The sequence below is a fragment of the Notamacropus eugenii genome, chromosome 3 (assembly GCF_028372415.1).
Source record: "Notamacropus eugenii isolate mMacEug1 chromosome 3, mMacEug1.pri_v2, whole genome shotgun sequence".
Classification (NCBI taxonomy): Eukaryota; Metazoa; Chordata; class Mammalia; order Diprotodontia; family Macropodidae; genus Notamacropus; species Notamacropus eugenii.
In genome coordinates this window covers 260,092,951-260,109,743 of record NC_092874.1, presented here as the reverse complement: position 1 = coordinate 260,109,743, position 16,793 = coordinate 260,092,951, and the positions used below count along the sequence as shown (strand labels likewise).

The 16,793-nt window shown below is 35.1% G+C and overlaps 1 protein-coding gene across 1 annotated transcript in view; it reads right to left on the bottom strand.

Moving 5' to 3' along the window:
- Positions 1–10,025, bottom strand: part of OTOGL (otogelin like) — a 203,458-nt gene extending 193,433 nt beyond the window's left edge. The window contains exon 1 of the mRNA XM_072650594.1: positions 9,968–10,025. Within this exon, the coding sequence (XP_072506695.1) occupies positions 9,968–10,025 (58 nt within the window). The remainder of the gene's footprint in view (positions 1–9,967) is intronic.
- Positions 10,026–16,793: the final 6,768 nt, after the last annotated feature.

Below are 16,793 nucleotides of genomic sequence, written 5' to 3'. Positions count from 1 at the left end.
AATCTGACATAAAAATACATTAACTCAACAAGGAAAAAATGGAGAGAGGGAAAAGGAAAGGAGAAGTCCAAGAGAGATTGTAAAGTAGGGAGGGAATAGTCCTAAGCAAAAGACAAAAAAAAAATCAGCTTCAGAGGATGAATCATAAAGGAGAGATTTTTAAAAAGAGAATGTCAAAGAACCAATTTTAAGAATCTGGGCTTAGTGAAGAAAGAGCAGAAGAGTAGGAACAGATCACTTCAATTATAGACTAGTGCTGATGAGAATATGTCTATTCCTCCAACTTCTCTTTGGAAAAAGAGCTGAAAATAGAGGGGCAAGTGTAAGAGGATATGACTGAGGGAAATTCACAATTAACAATCATAATCACAAACATGAATGGGATGAATTAACCCAAAAGATGGAGGAGGGAAGCAGACCAGATTAGAATACATCTACTAATGTTATCTACAAGAAACATACTTGAAACCATAAGGTTCACACGGAGTAAAAATGAAAGACTGGAATATAATCCATTATGCTTCAGATAAATTTTAAAGATCAGAAGAAATCATGACCATGGATAAGGAAATAAAAATAGATATGGTTAAAAGAGTAAGCCACAAACTACATTTGCTTGATGGCAACATAGATAATAAAATAATAAAACTTTACATATATATGTAGAACTTTACATACGTGTGTGTGTATATATATGTGTGTGGGCTGAGTGAAAAAAATCTAAATATATAAAGGAGAAGTTAATCAAATAATGAGGAGGAATAGATAGACAGAAATGGACATGAATGTACTCTCTTCAGAATTAGACAAATGTAGCAGAAAGACAAGAAAGGAAGACATTAAAGATATGAATAGAATTTTAGGAAAAAATAGACAGATGAGTGATGAGACAAATAGATAGGATCTCTATTAAGCACTTGCTCTGTGCCAGGGATTGTGCTAAACTCAAAGAATAAAAATATAAGCAAACAATCAAGTGAGTCCCTGTCCCAAAAAACCTCTATTGGGGGAAGACATCACTTAAAGGGGAGACAGAGACAAGTATGAAGAGGAGGAAGATTGTGGAGATGGTCAGGAAGTGGCAGGGAGGTATGGTTCCAGGAAAGACAATGTGAAAACTCACCTAACAGATGATAGGTCAATGACAATTACTAAATAGAAGAATAAAAGAATATGCGTACTGCTGACCTGTGTCTTACACATTTACAGAAATTAGTCATATGCTGTGGTAAACCCTATAAAGTAACGAAGAAACTGAGAAATATTAAATACATCCTTTACTGATCATGACACAATAAAAATTATAATAAAGAGCATTTGAAGAAATAATTCAGGTATCAAATAAGACCAAATAATTTAAGTCTAATGAATATATGAGTCAAAGGAAAAAGATAATATCATCAAATAAATAACAACAAGACAACATATTCAAACTTTTGAGATACAATCCTTAGTTTGCAAATATTTTTACCACCATCACCACCAACAGAAAAGACAAAAAACAGATCAGTAAATTGGCAATACAACTAAAAAAATGCTACAAAAACAACAAATAAAAAACAACTAAAGACAAATTAAAATTCTGGAAGTCAAAGAAATAAATAAAATTTAAAAAATAAAGAATTTATAAAGAAAAATAAGATCTGGTTTTTTAAGATAGATAGACAGACAGACAGACAGGGAGGCAGGCAGGGAGGCAGGCAGGCAGGCAGGCAGGTAGGTAGGTAGGTAGGTAGGTAGGTAGGTAGGTAGGTAGGTAGATCATTATCTCATCTGATCAAAAAAGGGTAATCAAATTGCCAATACCAAAAATAAAAAAGGATAATTCACAAATGAAGAGAAAAATTTAAAAATTACTATAAATGACTTTCTCTAATTATTATACTAACAAAATTGATCATTTAAATGAAATGGATGTTAACAGAATAATAAATAAAGAATTTAAATGACCTATCAGAAAAAAATTTGAAAAAGTTATAAAGGAATCTCAAATGAGAAAAAATATCTGAGAATCTAATAAATATATAAGAGAATAATGATTCTCCTCACCATAAGAGAAAAGGAAGGAAAAAAGAAAGAAATGAATATCAATGAAAAAGTTTTAAAACTACATAGAAGAAATCAGTAGCAAGTTCAGAAGGAGACATAGGCAGACATGGCAGTATATTGGAATAACCATGTTAAATTTTCTAATACTTTAAAAAATGTGCACATAATAGAGATTCACAATATCATATACAATCCTTTTTTTCTTCTTTGTATAGGAGAATGTTTATATTTGTTTATATTTGTCAAATTTGTAACAATAAAAGAGAAAAAGCTTTAAAAATACACAGATGAGAGCTGAAAGAAGTTCAGAAAAGGATACAGACAGAGCAGTATTGACTTTATTTTGTTAAATATAATAGGAAGGTTTTTTTTTATTTTGTAAAAGACTCAATTTCATACACATCTCTTTTTGTTCTTTTTTTCTTTGTTTTTATATGGAAACATTCTTGTTTGTGGATATTTGTCGAGTTCATAATTTAAAAAGAAAATTTGAAAACCAAAATATAAAAAGCATGAATATCTAACATTCTTTCACTTCCTTGTGAAACCATTAGACAAAGGGCAGAAGTTTTGAGTACAGGCAGAATCTCATCTATCCTCAGAAGCTGGGGTCTAAGGACTCATTTAGGTGGAAGCCTCTATGAGATTTTCTGCTGCCTCATGTAACCCTCACTGTCCACCTTAGGTTGACAGCTTGTGCATTTCATTCCCATCTTATAAAGGGAGTTTGGCAGACAGATGAGTCCACAACCAGCTTGTGAAAAGATATTAAATTAACAAGGGAGTCTGAAGCTGCCTTGTATTGTGGTGAATAAAAAGTGCCCTTCTTGCTAAGAGAGTGGGGCACATTTTCCCACATGGAACATGATCTTTAAAAACTGAGCCATGTCTCAACCCATTTGCCACAAAAGTCCACATTAAAAACAATAGGCAAGGAAACACTTTGTGGGGCTATATTTCTTATTTCTGTTCTATGCAATGTGCTTCTAAAAATGCCACTTGGAATCATTCAGAGAGATATAAACTTTTCCAGCTCTGTGTATTTTATTCCTGATATATTTATTTAGATTGAATTTAATAAGTTTTATTCTCATCATTATTTCATTCTGCTAGTGAAACATTAGGAACTCTTTCATTTGATTTTCTTTTTTTCTTTTTAAAAATAGATTTTTATTTATATCAATTGTTTTTAATTACCTTGATTTCTCCATGTGCCTACCTTTTTCCTTTCCTAGAAAGTCATTCTTAGGGTTTTTTTCTCATTTGAGAGTTCCTCTATAGGTTTTTCAAAATTTTTTTTTCTGATTGGTCATTTAAATTCCTTATTTATTGTTCTGTAACATATTTTTTATATTTTATATTTTTGAAAATATCCATCCATTTCATTTAAATGATCAATTTAAGAAAAAGAGGAGGAAAAATCCTGCAAATTTGGTCAGCACATTGAAAAACCTGGCATTATATGCATATATTATATGGGCCATCTCTGCACCTCTGCAAAGCACCTCTGCTTTTCTGAGATGAATATATTTTAGGTTATTAGTATGAAAGCTATGATCAGGAATTCTGACAACTAGAACAAATTCTTTGATGGAGGGAAGGGATGTATGTGACAGTTCAATGTCAAGGCAATCTCACAAGGAAAGAGAGATAGAGAATCTCAGTAATGGTCCCACAGGTTTCTCCAAGAAGGACAGAGCCCAAGATCAGAGTCCCACTCTAACAAGAGACCTCCGCTATATCTAGCCAGTCCCCAAATGACAAAGGTCTTTCATTCCAGTCATTTTCTGACCCATCATCATAGCAACTGAACTTTTTGAATGTCTTGTAGAGAAATATGACCATAATACCCTCTCTACCCACTACTTTCTTAAATGCATTGTCTCCTGCTATTAGGATATAAACTCTGTAAGAGCAGAAATGGCCTTATTTTTCAATCTGTATCCCAAGTGTTTAGCTCAGTGCTTGACACATAGTGAACATGTAATAAATGTTTTTTCATCAATCAATCAAGTATTTATTAAACAATTATTATATACCAGGAGTTCTGTTAGGTCCTGGAAGGATAAATACAAAAACTGAAACTATCCTTGCTTACAAGGAGATTGCCTTCCAAAGGGAAGAATTTCTATTTTTTTGGTGACACCCCATTGACATTATGTATCTATGCAGATATCAGCAATATCATTCGTCTGTATATCCTCCACAGTTCTTAGCAGAGTATGTTATGCTTAGCTCATGCTCAAAAACTCTTATTGAATTAATGAATTAATAAATGAATGAAGCTATGAACAAAATAATGAAAAAGAAAAACTAGACTATTGGGGATGACAAGACTGATAACTTAATTGTCAATGATTGCCATTCTATTGGATCTGAGAAAAATTCAGACTAAAAACTAATCTTAAAATGTTGGCTTGCAAATGTATTGAACAAATGGAAGGAGAACAGTACAATTTTCTAAAAACAAATTGCACAATATGCTTTCATGCAACCCAGGTAGTAGCTCCATGGGCCCCAAGAAGATGCTAAATCAAGGTGTAAGGATGTTAGCCATTATGAGGAGAAAATATATTCCACTCCAACGCCTATGTTGGCACCCTGGGAGAAAGCCACATTTGCTCAGTGCTAGTTTTATTAGTTCAAATGAGACAATTTTTGAAAACCACTTGAAAAGAGCTAAGCAGTCTAGAAATGTTAACTATGATTATAGATATTACTACAAATCTGAGTAGTATTGCTTAGAATTGCCAAGAGTATGCTCCACAAGTAGAAAGAATCTGAATTGAACTCTTCTACAAGATAGTGTAATATACCATCAGTGCTGTTCAGAGCATCAATTTGTTCAGAGATTTGGTGCATAGCAATTTGAGGAACATTTCATATAACAATTTAAAAACAATATATTTGAGAGATCTTTTGAATAAGTATTTCATAAGACACTTCATTTTCTCATTTGCTTTTCTTTTCTGGTTTCTGATTTATCAAGGAAAGGAGTTAACTCATCATATTAACCTATGAATTCATTTGTTATTTCAGGACACTATGTTAAGAGGCAGTGTAGCATTATGTATAGCACTGGCATCACAGCCTAGAAGACTTAGGTTCAAATTTCACCTCTGGCATATATTGATTGTGGGACCCTGGACAAATCATTTAATTTCTCTATAACCTAGGCAACTCTCTAAAGGCTAGGTGGCTTGTACTTACAACCTGTAGAGAAGGTTTGGACTTGTACTAGTAGAGGAAGTTTTCCCTGTATCAAAGAAATAATAGGTCTAATACCTACACACATAGTAGGTAATCAGTAAATATTCATAAACTTGCATTGCAGCCAAAAATAGCATACCCAGAAAAGTTAAAAATAATCTTGAATTAAAAAAAGGATATTTAATGAATTGTCAAACTATCAAGACTTGGTTTAAAAAAAAAACAATTTGAACTCAATAAAATATTTGACATATAAGATCCAAGAGAAATATAAGGTACATATCAAAGACTAATTACAAGAGACTCTATAAGGACAAACTATTTACTTTTGATATAAGGAAATATAAAAAGCATGTCTAAGATTGTTAGAGTATTGGGTAGTTTGTAAAAAAGATTGGGGTACATCAGAGTATCATATAATTTTAAAAGTAAAACTATTTAGGAACAGGTAAAAAGTGATTATTTTATACAAATGAGGTGGGAGAAGAACTGACACAGAGGAATTAGATGGGGGAGGAAGACTCGTAGTTCTGGAAACCTACTTTCATCAGAAATGGGTTTAAGAGGGAACGATACATATATATATATATATCTAGAAGAAGGTAAAAGTCTTCTAAATTCATAAAGAAATAAAACACTAGGTGATACGGAGCGGGGAGAGGATAAGAAGAATTTTTAGAAATGAAGTTAAGGTAATAGGAAAAGGGGGTGGGAAATAGAAGGGTGTTTAGATCAACTGGAATGAGAAGGATTCTTGCAGGGGAGGAGGAGAGGTTAAGAAATAGGAGGGCAAGGTAGTGTGTAGAAGTAAAGTAGAGGAGTCAGGAGGGTTAGAAAATAAGAGATACGCTCAAACATAAAAAAATAAATATAATAAATAAATAAGTAAAACTCAAACATAAAGATCGGGAGTAGAATTTATTAGAAAATTTAAGAGTATAAATTTAGTAGTAGAATTTATTAGAAAAAAACAGAAGTAGTAATCAATATCTCAGACAAAGTTAAAGCTAAAATAGATTTAATCATAAGAGAAAAATAGGGCAACTATACTATATGTCAGCCATATTAATCAATATTACTTTAGACTATTTAAAATAATTAGACTATAAGGATGGAATATTGCTGTGTTGTAGAAAATGACAAAGTTGATGGACTTAGAAAAATATGGAAAAATTTGGACTTGTAAAGGAAGAAGTTATCCACCCTCAGAGAAACATAGGAGAAATATAGTACAGTCCTACATTATTATTAATAATTATTGAGGTTGTACTCCCTTCAGTGGCACAGATTGCTACCTATCTGTGCCTCCTTCTCCTCTGTGGCTCTTGCCCACGTCTTCCCAATATATAACTCTAGTTTTGCATGACCAAAAATTTTGACCCCTCTTTGTATGAAGCTCTTCTGATTCTCAAGAAGGTGCTATAGTGGAAAGAATGTTGGACTCAAAGCCAGATGAAACCTCGAGTGAAAGATTTGAATCCCACCACTAACGATTAAAAAAAACAAAATTATTTCTACCCTCAAGCTTACATTTTGATATGGGGCAGACAAAACAAAAGGGAGCTAGAAGGGGTAGAGGTTGAGAAGCAAAGTGACTTGTAAAAGAAGAAGTTATCCATCCTCAGAGAAACATAGGACAAATAAATACAGTACAGGCCTACATTATTATTAATAATTATTGAGGTCTTCCAGATCAGAAAGCTGGTGTGGAAGTAGAGAACATCAGTGTAGTGGTGAAACAGGTCAGAGAGTGAGTCAGAAGTGAAGAGTGAACAGACCAGGTCTTCTCATGATTTCCCTGTGAGGACTCACCAGTAACTGAGTCAGCCTCAATTTCATTTGATCTATATTTCATGCTTTGAAAACCTTAAAGTGCTAAAGATCATCTAACACTTCTTCTGCTTGGTCTGGGAAGTTCTCAGTCCACCCCGTGAAAGGTGCAGTTCTAGAGTCAGAAAAATGTAGATGTTTGCATCTTCAGAGCAAAGCAGGACCCTATAGTACTTGTGATTGAGTCTCAGGCCAGACAGAGGTCTGGAGCCTCTGGGAAGAGCTAAATCAGGGGTTCTTGACCTTTTTTGAGTTCTAGCCTCCTGTGGCATTCTCTTGAAGCCTACAGTGACCCCTTCCCAGAATAATATCTTCAAATTAAAATAAAATACATGGGATTACAAATAAAACAAATTTTATCCAAAACAATGTTTTAAAAAGAAAAAACAGGAGCAAGATGGTGGAGAAAAGGCAGCAGTTTGTTTGAGCTCTCCCCCAAACCTTTCTAAATATCTTAAAATAATGATTCAAAACAAATTACAGAGATGCAGAACCCACAAAAAGCCAGAATGAAACAATTTTCTAGCCCAAAATAATTTAGAAAGCTGGCAGGAAAGGTCTGTTATGCCAAGGTGAGAGTGGAGCACAGTCCAGCACAGACTAGGCTTTGGGAGTAACTAAAACAGAAGTAGCACAGGATGTTTCTGGACCTCTCAGATCACTGACAGCAAGGGGGTCAGATATCTGCTCAGAAGATTACAGGAGTCTCTTTGCTAGCACTGAGGGCATGACTCTGTGACTTTGCCCGCACTCAGATCCAGGTTACAGTCCTAGGTGGCAGTCACAGAGAGAACATGAGCACTAGCATACCACAGCATGTGGCTGCAGGGAAGCAGGGAGCCTGCTTACACTTCCAGAGTGGAAAAGAGTGCTTGTGGTCACTCACAGACCAGAACACAGTAAAGAAGAATAGTAGACATACTCTCTCTAGAAGAACACCTTAGAAGAACTGAAAACCTACAGGTCCCCATAATTACTTTGGAAAACAGCTGCACAAAGAACCTGAAACTTGGGATGGTGCCCCCTCTGTTCCAGAAGCAGAGCCTCACTTTTGCATAGAGTTAAGAGTCAAGAAGTAGACTAGAAAATGAATAAACAACCAAAAAAATCCAGACTATAGAAAGTTACTATGGTGACAGGGAAGATCAAAACACAAACTCAGAAGAGGACAACAAAGTCAAAATTCCTATATTCAAAGGCTCAAAGAAAAATACGAATTGACCTCAGGCCATGGAAGAGCTCAAAAAATATGCTAAAAATCAAGTAAGAGAGGCTGAGGAAAAATTGGAAAGAGAAATGAAAGTAATGTAAGAAAATCATGAAAAAAGAGACAACAGCTTGGTAAAGGAGACACAAAAAAATACTGAAGAAAATAACACCTTAAAAAACAGAACAGGCTGAACGGTAAAAGAGGCAGAAAAACAATCCAACAAGAATGCCTTAAAAAGAAAAATTGGCTGAAAGAATTAAATTCGTAAGTATTCTAACATCAACTTAAAATGTCCTTTAAGATTAGAAATTTCATATAAATACTTAAAAGCTATGATTTTATCAGTGTCATGAACTCCCACAGATGAACAGTTTTAGATTCTTAAAGAGCTACCTCAAACACTGAGAATGGAATCACAGAATCTCAGGAGATCTAAAAGGTCATCTAGTCTATACCAAGCCTGAATAAGAATCCCTCCCACAAGAATTGGCATCTAGACTTCAAATGACAACCTCCAATAGGGAGAAGTCATCATTTTTAGAAGTAAATCATCCCACTTTTGACAGCCAGTTTCAGTTGTTAGTAAGTTTTGTCTTCCATCAATCTGAAATATAACTCTTCATAACTCCCCATACATTTTTCTCGTTCTGCCAACTGATACTAAAAAGAATAAATATAATCCTTTTTTCTTGTGATCAACCTTAAATACTTGTGGACAATTTTCACGTCCCCCTCCCCACTTACCTCTTCCCTTCCTGTCTATCTTTTAAAATCATTCAATTGTAATACTCATGTCAAAGAATTTCACTTAATGTAGATGGTAGGAAGCCACTTTGGGGATTTCTTTCATCTCAGTCTCATGACACCCATTCAAAAAGTGTAGGAACTCCACTATACGATACAACCTAGACGAGCTAACCAATCTTGAAAACATATAGCCCACCAAGCTCATAGAAAAAAAAGTCTAAAGCCCTTATCAGAGCTAATGGAAAATACTGATATCTAAAAATGAACAACTTCCCCATGAAGCTGTATATACTGACTTCAGCAGCTTGGTCATATACTTGGTACATTCACACAGGCTATTCCCCATACCAAAAAACATATTCTCCTCATCTCCCCTTCTCAGAATCCTTGTCATATCTATCCCCACTTTCCATTGTGTCCTCTGAAACTCTAATTCTATTGTTAACTGTCTTACATTAATATAATCTATGCATTATTCTCCAGAAATTTCTTTGTGTGTATTATACATACGTAGAGCCCCCATTCACATGTATTCTTCCTACTATATCTTCTGGTGTTTAATCACACTTAACAATTAAGAAATTAACAATTAATTTCAATTCCATAAAAATAATTATCATCAATTAAGATTTTACAAAGTGATATTTCCTTCAAAAATAAAGCAAGAACAAAAGTTACAAATATTTCCCCAACAACTGGGTACATATTCTCTTTTATACCACCTCAATCCCAGGGTAGAGTGGGCAGTTTGTATATAATGTGGTCATGTCCAAATGCATCATACTTGTGGATGAGTCTCCATCTCAACTACCACTAGCATGGGTTCCGAAGGTCACTCCTCAGGGCAGTGATGCTAGACTGGCTAGCCTCTAAATTCAGCACGGACTCCACTCCCAGATCTGCTAATTACTAATTACTTACTTGAAAGGTCTCCTGACCTTTCAAGACTCACAAGATCGTAGTCATCTCCAATATCCATGTTGGGAAAAAAATGGGTACAACAGAGACAGACTCAAGAGCAATGACGTGTGTTCTCAGCTTCCTAATGACTTCAGGTAAGGGATGGCTTTAGGCCCCTCCCTAATCCAGAAGCCTTCAAGAGCTTTTCCTCCTCCACTAGCAACAAGTCTGGAAAGAGCTCTTGTGAGATTTTAGTACCTTGTGGAATGCACCCTAGTTTGAATTCCATAACCAATCAAAAATATCCCTCTTTGTCACAATATGTCTCTGCATGTTCCAAATCTTTCCAACAAACTTCCATTATAGCCCCATTATGGCCTTTCACCAGAAGGTTTTCCAGCCTCTTCCACATGGGGGACTCTCTCAGCTAAACATATCAATAGTGCCTTTTCATCAGTCCCCTCGGTGCCCATGACAGTAAAGTAACTAGGAGCCAAAGGTCAAGAAGCTTTTCTTTCTAGAGAAAATTCTGAATTAGAATCATGTTCACTTATCCTTCTCCTTGCTCAAAAAAGATCTATGACTAGCTGGGGACTCATAGTTCTAATACATCCTATTATTTCCACTTTTCAAGAGAATTTTACTTTTGGGTTCATTGACCACTTATATACTACTTCTTCTACGTCCTTTATCCTACTATGCACAGGCTTTGTGTCCCTAAATACCGTGTAAACTTCTTGAGAATAAGTATTCTTCTTCTTCTCCCCACCCCCCCAAAAATATCCACCTAGCATGTTGTAAGTACCTGTTCCATAAATGTCTGTTGAGAATGAACTCTTTCCTGACTTAATCTTTCCTCTCTGGCTATGTCCTTCATCCTCTGGGTCTGTCCACCTTTCCTAGCCTGCATATCTCTATAACCTTTGGCCTCTCAGTTAACTGGCCCCTGTATGTTCCAGCCTTAGGCATAAGATATATTAGATTTGCTCCAATTTCTGGGCTATTTGGAGTATGTTAATAAAAGCAAGAGATCCATACAAGTTTCTATGGTTTTACCAAAATGGTCAAGAAAAGGAAGAAGTCAGGCAAACACAAAAGTAAGAGTTTTGGGTTGGTTTGTTTATTTGTTTAACCTCCAGTCTGTAAAAGTGTCTAACTTTGAACATGCTCTTTAATTGCGATGGCCTTCAGAGTCCTTATCTGTAAGTGAGGATGCTGGACTAGATAACATTTCAGATTGCACCCAGTCCCAAAAGTCTATGACAATGAAATATTGAACAGAACTTAATTACATATATTTTAGCCTTTGGGAAAGAGGCAGCAGAGGTTAGTGTATAGATCATTTGGACCTGAAGCAAGGAAGACTTGGGTTCTAGGCCTATTTTGGCATATCTGACTGTGTGCCTCTCAGGTCACATTATTTAACCTTTCAGTTCTCTGAGTAAATAAGGCAAAGTTGCAAAGAATATGCCTATCTGCAAAGGCAGAGGGAGTTTCCTCAGTCAGGAGTTCCCTACACGAAGGAAATCATAGATCCCATCCCTTTTGCTATCCTTTGTTTCATTTTATTAATCAACAATTCAGTTTTAGTTTGTTTGGTAGGTTTTTATTTATTTTGTGCCTAGTTAATTACTTTTTTCCTTTTACCTTTCATAAAAGTAATATAACTTTCATAAATGTTGTGTTTTAGAGACTTCCCCCCATCCCCTTCAAAAGTAGACCATGAAATAGCCAGTACTTTTCCTTGATTCCAGGAAGCTTTTAAAAGGTGGAGGAAAGCCCTCTAGTGGCAAATTGTTTAAATTCAGTAGGCATGATCTCAGGTGACTGAGCAAATTAGGTTCTTGGTATGCGCCCTGTTAAATTGGACCTGACTGTGAAAGATATCCTAGACGGCCATTAAGATAAGAATACAGTGAGTGTTTCCAGTATATTTCATTGTTAATACATTAGCCTTGTCACTCTGTAAATCACACTAGGCCACACTATTCCAAAGATTAGTTGTAATAACATAGAGATCCTTTTATAAACACTCAACTTCTTTGTAAAATATTAGATTCTGAGACTTCGGGTTTGGAACTGGGGGTGGAGATGAAGTCAAAATACATCTATTTTCAAAATATGTTAAAAAGAAATCTTATTTACAAGGAAAAAACAGATATTCGCAACTTATTTTCCAAATAGAAGAAAGTCAGATATTTTTTAAATGGAATTTCCATTAAAGGAAAGAAGTAGAAAAGAAATACTTTCATTTCAACATTTTTGTCTAATATAAATATCAACGGGTGGTAGTTTGACTTTTTTTAGCTCCAGCAGAAAAATACAGAGAAAAAACTTAGATTGAACTGTAAGCTGCCCAAATAGGGAGGCAGGGTAAGGTAGTGGACAGAGCAGGGGACTTTGAGTCAGTAAGACTTGAGTTCAGGTTTGAGCTCCAGTACCAACTACATAAATTGGATAAGTCACTTAATCTTTCTCAGACTCGGTTTCCTCAACTATAAAATAAGAATACTAATCATAGCACCTAAGGTTGTTATGAAGATTAAATAATATATGTAGAGTGTTTTGCAAACCCTAAAGTACTCTATGAATTTCAGGTATTTTATAAATCAAGTTGTAAAAGGAATTTTTTATAAAAACTTACTAGTTTTCTGTCTCATAGGTTTAGGTAATACAACAACAAGCAATGTATAAAAATGATTCTATTAATTTTAAGAGTGTTTTCAGATTATTGATTTTTTTAATTCATTCATTCATTTCATTTATTTATGTGTTTGTTTGCTTGTTTTACTCCTGATCCTGTGGTTTTATTATTGTAGGAAACTTTCAACTAGGGCATATTGTCAACTTTGATGCAATTTGTGATTTTAGAGAGTTGCCTAGGGCACTGAGAAGTTAAGAGATTTGCACAGGGTGACTCAGTCAATGTGGAACTTCCCTCAGTGCCTGACACCTCCTTGCCATGAAACAGCATATTATCTCTGTGTGGTCACCCTGGAATATTCCTCAGCAAGGTTGGCTCCCACTTCCCCCATTAGTAAGTTCTACTAGAGTCTCCATTTTGTGGAAGAGACCAGGTCAGCCTACCTTCATCCTCCCAGTCCTGTTCCCTACTTTCTGGATTTCAGAACCAATGTACCCATGGCAGGGTATTGTCCTACTTTCCCAGCTCCCTTTTTTTTATGCTGTTTTCCCCATTAGAATGCAAGCTTTTTGAGAGAAGGAAGGGTCTTTCTTTTTGCTGGTATTTGTAAGTCTTCCTCTTAGCACACTACCTAGCACACATAAAGTTTAATAAACACTTGTTTTCTTCCTTCCTTCCTTTTTTCTTCCATCCTTCCTTTTTCCTTTCCTTCCTTTCTCCCTTCCTTCATTCCTTATTTTCTTTCCTTCCTTTTTTCCTCCCTTCTTCTTTCTTTCCTTCCTTCCTTTCTTTCTTCCTTCCTTCCTTTCTATGTGTAAGAGATAGGAGGATTGAGAGAAACTTCAGAAATAACCCAACCCAATCCGTTATCTGACACATCAGTACCATTCTACAATACTTCCAACTAACAGCCCCAATCTGCCCTAACCAGAACACCAAAACCTCATGGAGAAATACATTCCATGCAAGTTTTATTAATACGCATTTATTAATACACATGATAGAAGTGTCCTATCACAGTCTTTTCTAGGAAAGGAGGAGAACATTTCCCACCTCTAGAATAGTAGTAATATTTGTTCGTGTTGTTGATGATGATTAGTTGTGGTTAGCAGCTATTAGTAATAATAGCTAGCATTTATACAGTACTTCAAGGTTTTCAAAGCACTTCACATATGTTTTCTCATTTTTTCCCTCACACCAATACTGTGAAGTTGATGCTATTACTATCCCCTTTTACTATATGAGTAAACTGAGGCTGAGAGAAATTATATAATGTTCCTAGGGTCACATAGCTAATAAGTACCTAAGGCCAGATTTGAACTCAGATCTGCCTGACTGTAGGTCCAGCAGCCTATCCACTGTACCACCTAAATTCCATCCTTTGAATCTAGGAGTATAACTGCGTGTATAAGTATTCATATGCTTATATGTATACATTATACACATGAGTGTTTAATAAACAGCTTTTGAGAATATACACCCACACACTTTTGAATTAACATTTCCTACATCACTTTCTGAAGTCTAGAAAATAAAATAAATCAAGTCCTGGTTTGTAGCCTTTGCCATATGTGCATTCTGACACTGAAGACTCAACAGTATCTCCAATGAGCTGATGAGAGCTAGCTTTAACATACCTCTGATATATATACACACACAGACACACACATGTATGTATGCTGGTATACGTGTCATATACAAGTGTATTGTGTATGCACAGATAGCTATTTCTACTTGAGTGGAAAAATGATAGACCACTGAACCTGAAGTCAAGAAGACCTTAGTTCAAATCCAGCCTTAGATACTTATTATTTGTGTGACTTGAGGCAAGTCAGTGAATCTCTGCTTTCTTCCATTTCCTCAACTGTAAAACATAAATAATACTGTCATCTACCTCCTAGTATTGCTGTGAGGATCAAATGAGATGATATTTGTAATTCAGCACCAGTGCCTGGCACATCGTAGACACATAGAAGACAGGAATAGCGATATGCTATTGGTAGAATTATGAATTGGTCCAATTGTCCTAAAGAGCTATTTGGAATTATACTATTAAAAAATGCTAAATACCTACATACCTAAATATCTTTATACTATTTAATGTAGAGATCTCACTAGCAGGTTTATATCCCAAAAAAGTTAAAAACAGACACATTCCATGTTTGAGGCCCCTCTGGGCTATTCCTCAAATTGGCAAATTGTCCTTTCACTCACAGGTTCGGTTTTCTAGGTGGCTATACTCTTAACATTAAACGTTACAAGTCCCTACTGATTGGCTCCTCATTAACAGTTAGGCAGTAGAAATAATCAGTTGAAAGAAACACCATTTAATGAGATAACATACTAAGAAAGGGAACTGCAAAGCATTCTCTCCATAAACAGAAGGGAACTTTCTCACAAACACAAGAAGTATGGGAAGAGTGGGTGCAAAACTTAGAGGACAATGGTAGTGGGGCATACATGTAGGGTACATGTGGCCAAGGCAACTCTCACAATTCTGATACTGCAGGGCCTGGAAATAATTTCTTTCCCCAGGGAGCTGTCGTGAAGCACCCCCTGGGCACAGTATCGCTGATGACTGGGCTTTCAGCCAAGCTCCCAGGGTCCGCTCTTCTCCACAAAATGCATCAAGAAAAGTTTTTTTTTTTAAAGTCTTTGTTCATTTCCTTTGACTACTTATCTATTGGTGAATCAGCATTGATGGTTTTATTTTTGGTGGTACTTGATTGATGGTACTTGATACAAATATTTTCCCATTCTAACTTCTGAAGTTTCTTCTCTTATCCCATCATCACAGTGCAAAGGCTTGTTCAGTTTATACAATCAAAATGATCTATTTTTGTTTTTATGATCTCCTCTATGCCTCATTTATTAAAAATTATCTCTCTAACCACAGCTGTGAAAGATACTTTATCTCCTTCTTTTCCATGTCTTTAAAAAAATTTTAACATAGGTCATGTTTTCATCTTGAGTTTATTGAAATATACAATGTAAGATAGTAGTCTAAGCCTAATTTCTGCCAAATGGCTTTCCAATTTTCTTAGCAATTCTCATTTTAAAAAAAAATTCCTGTCTTCAATAATTAATGCTCTTAGATTTATCAAGCTTTGGACCACTGTTGTCGGTTTTTTACTGCATTTATTTCTTGCTTATCATCCAAACAAAATAATTCTGTAGACAGTTGTTCTGTAATAAGGAAAGGTCAGATAATGCCATTCCTTTTCATTCATACTTTTGTCATGCTTTATTTTCCCTGAGATTCTAGACATTCGCTCTTCCAAATGAATTTTTTTTGTTTTGCTTTGTTTTATAATTTTTAATTAATCATTATAGATTAATTTTGTTAGTTTTGTCAGTTCTATAAAGTATCCCCCATGTAATTTAGTTAGAACAGAAATAAATCTGTAAATTAATTCAGGTATTGTTATTTTTTTAAGTTGGTACAACCCAACCATGTTGAGCATCTCTATGTCTTCCTTTATTTCTGTAGAGTACTTTATAATTGTAATCATATAAATCTTACATTGTCCATGGTAGGTTAACTCCTATATGTTTTATGCATTTTATGGTTACTTAAAATAAATATTTAAATCAAATTAAATTATTTAATTTAATATTTAAAAATATAGGAAGAAATTATGGGTTTTCTCTCATAATTTCTTCCTATATTTTTTTGCACAGTATAGAAATTCAGGAGAATTTTTGTATCTTTATTTTGTATCCTTTTACTTAACTGAATTTTTTAATCATCTCAATTAGTGTCTTTACTGATCCTCTTGGATCAGCAAAGCATTTCCTAAATACAGTGTCATATCATCTGCAAGTAGGGAAATTTTATTTCTTCTTTGCTGATGTAAATATTCTCTTACCTTATTACCATAGCTAGTATTTCTAGAACAATATACAATAATATTGGGGAGAGCACCTCATTCTAAATTTGAGTCAATATTTTTCCCTTATGAGTCAAAAACTGCTTCTGTATAACTTCCAATCTGTTTTAAAAGTTGGTCACAGTTGTGTGAGGGGCAGTTAGGTGGTGCAGGGGATAGCGCACCCAGCCTGGAGTCAAGAGGACCTGAGTTCAACTCCTGCCTCAGATGCTAACTAGCTGTGTGACTCTGGGCAAGTCATTTCATCCTTTTTGCCTCAGTTTCCTCATCTGGAAAATGAGGTGGAGACGGAAATGGCAAATCTCTCTAGTAT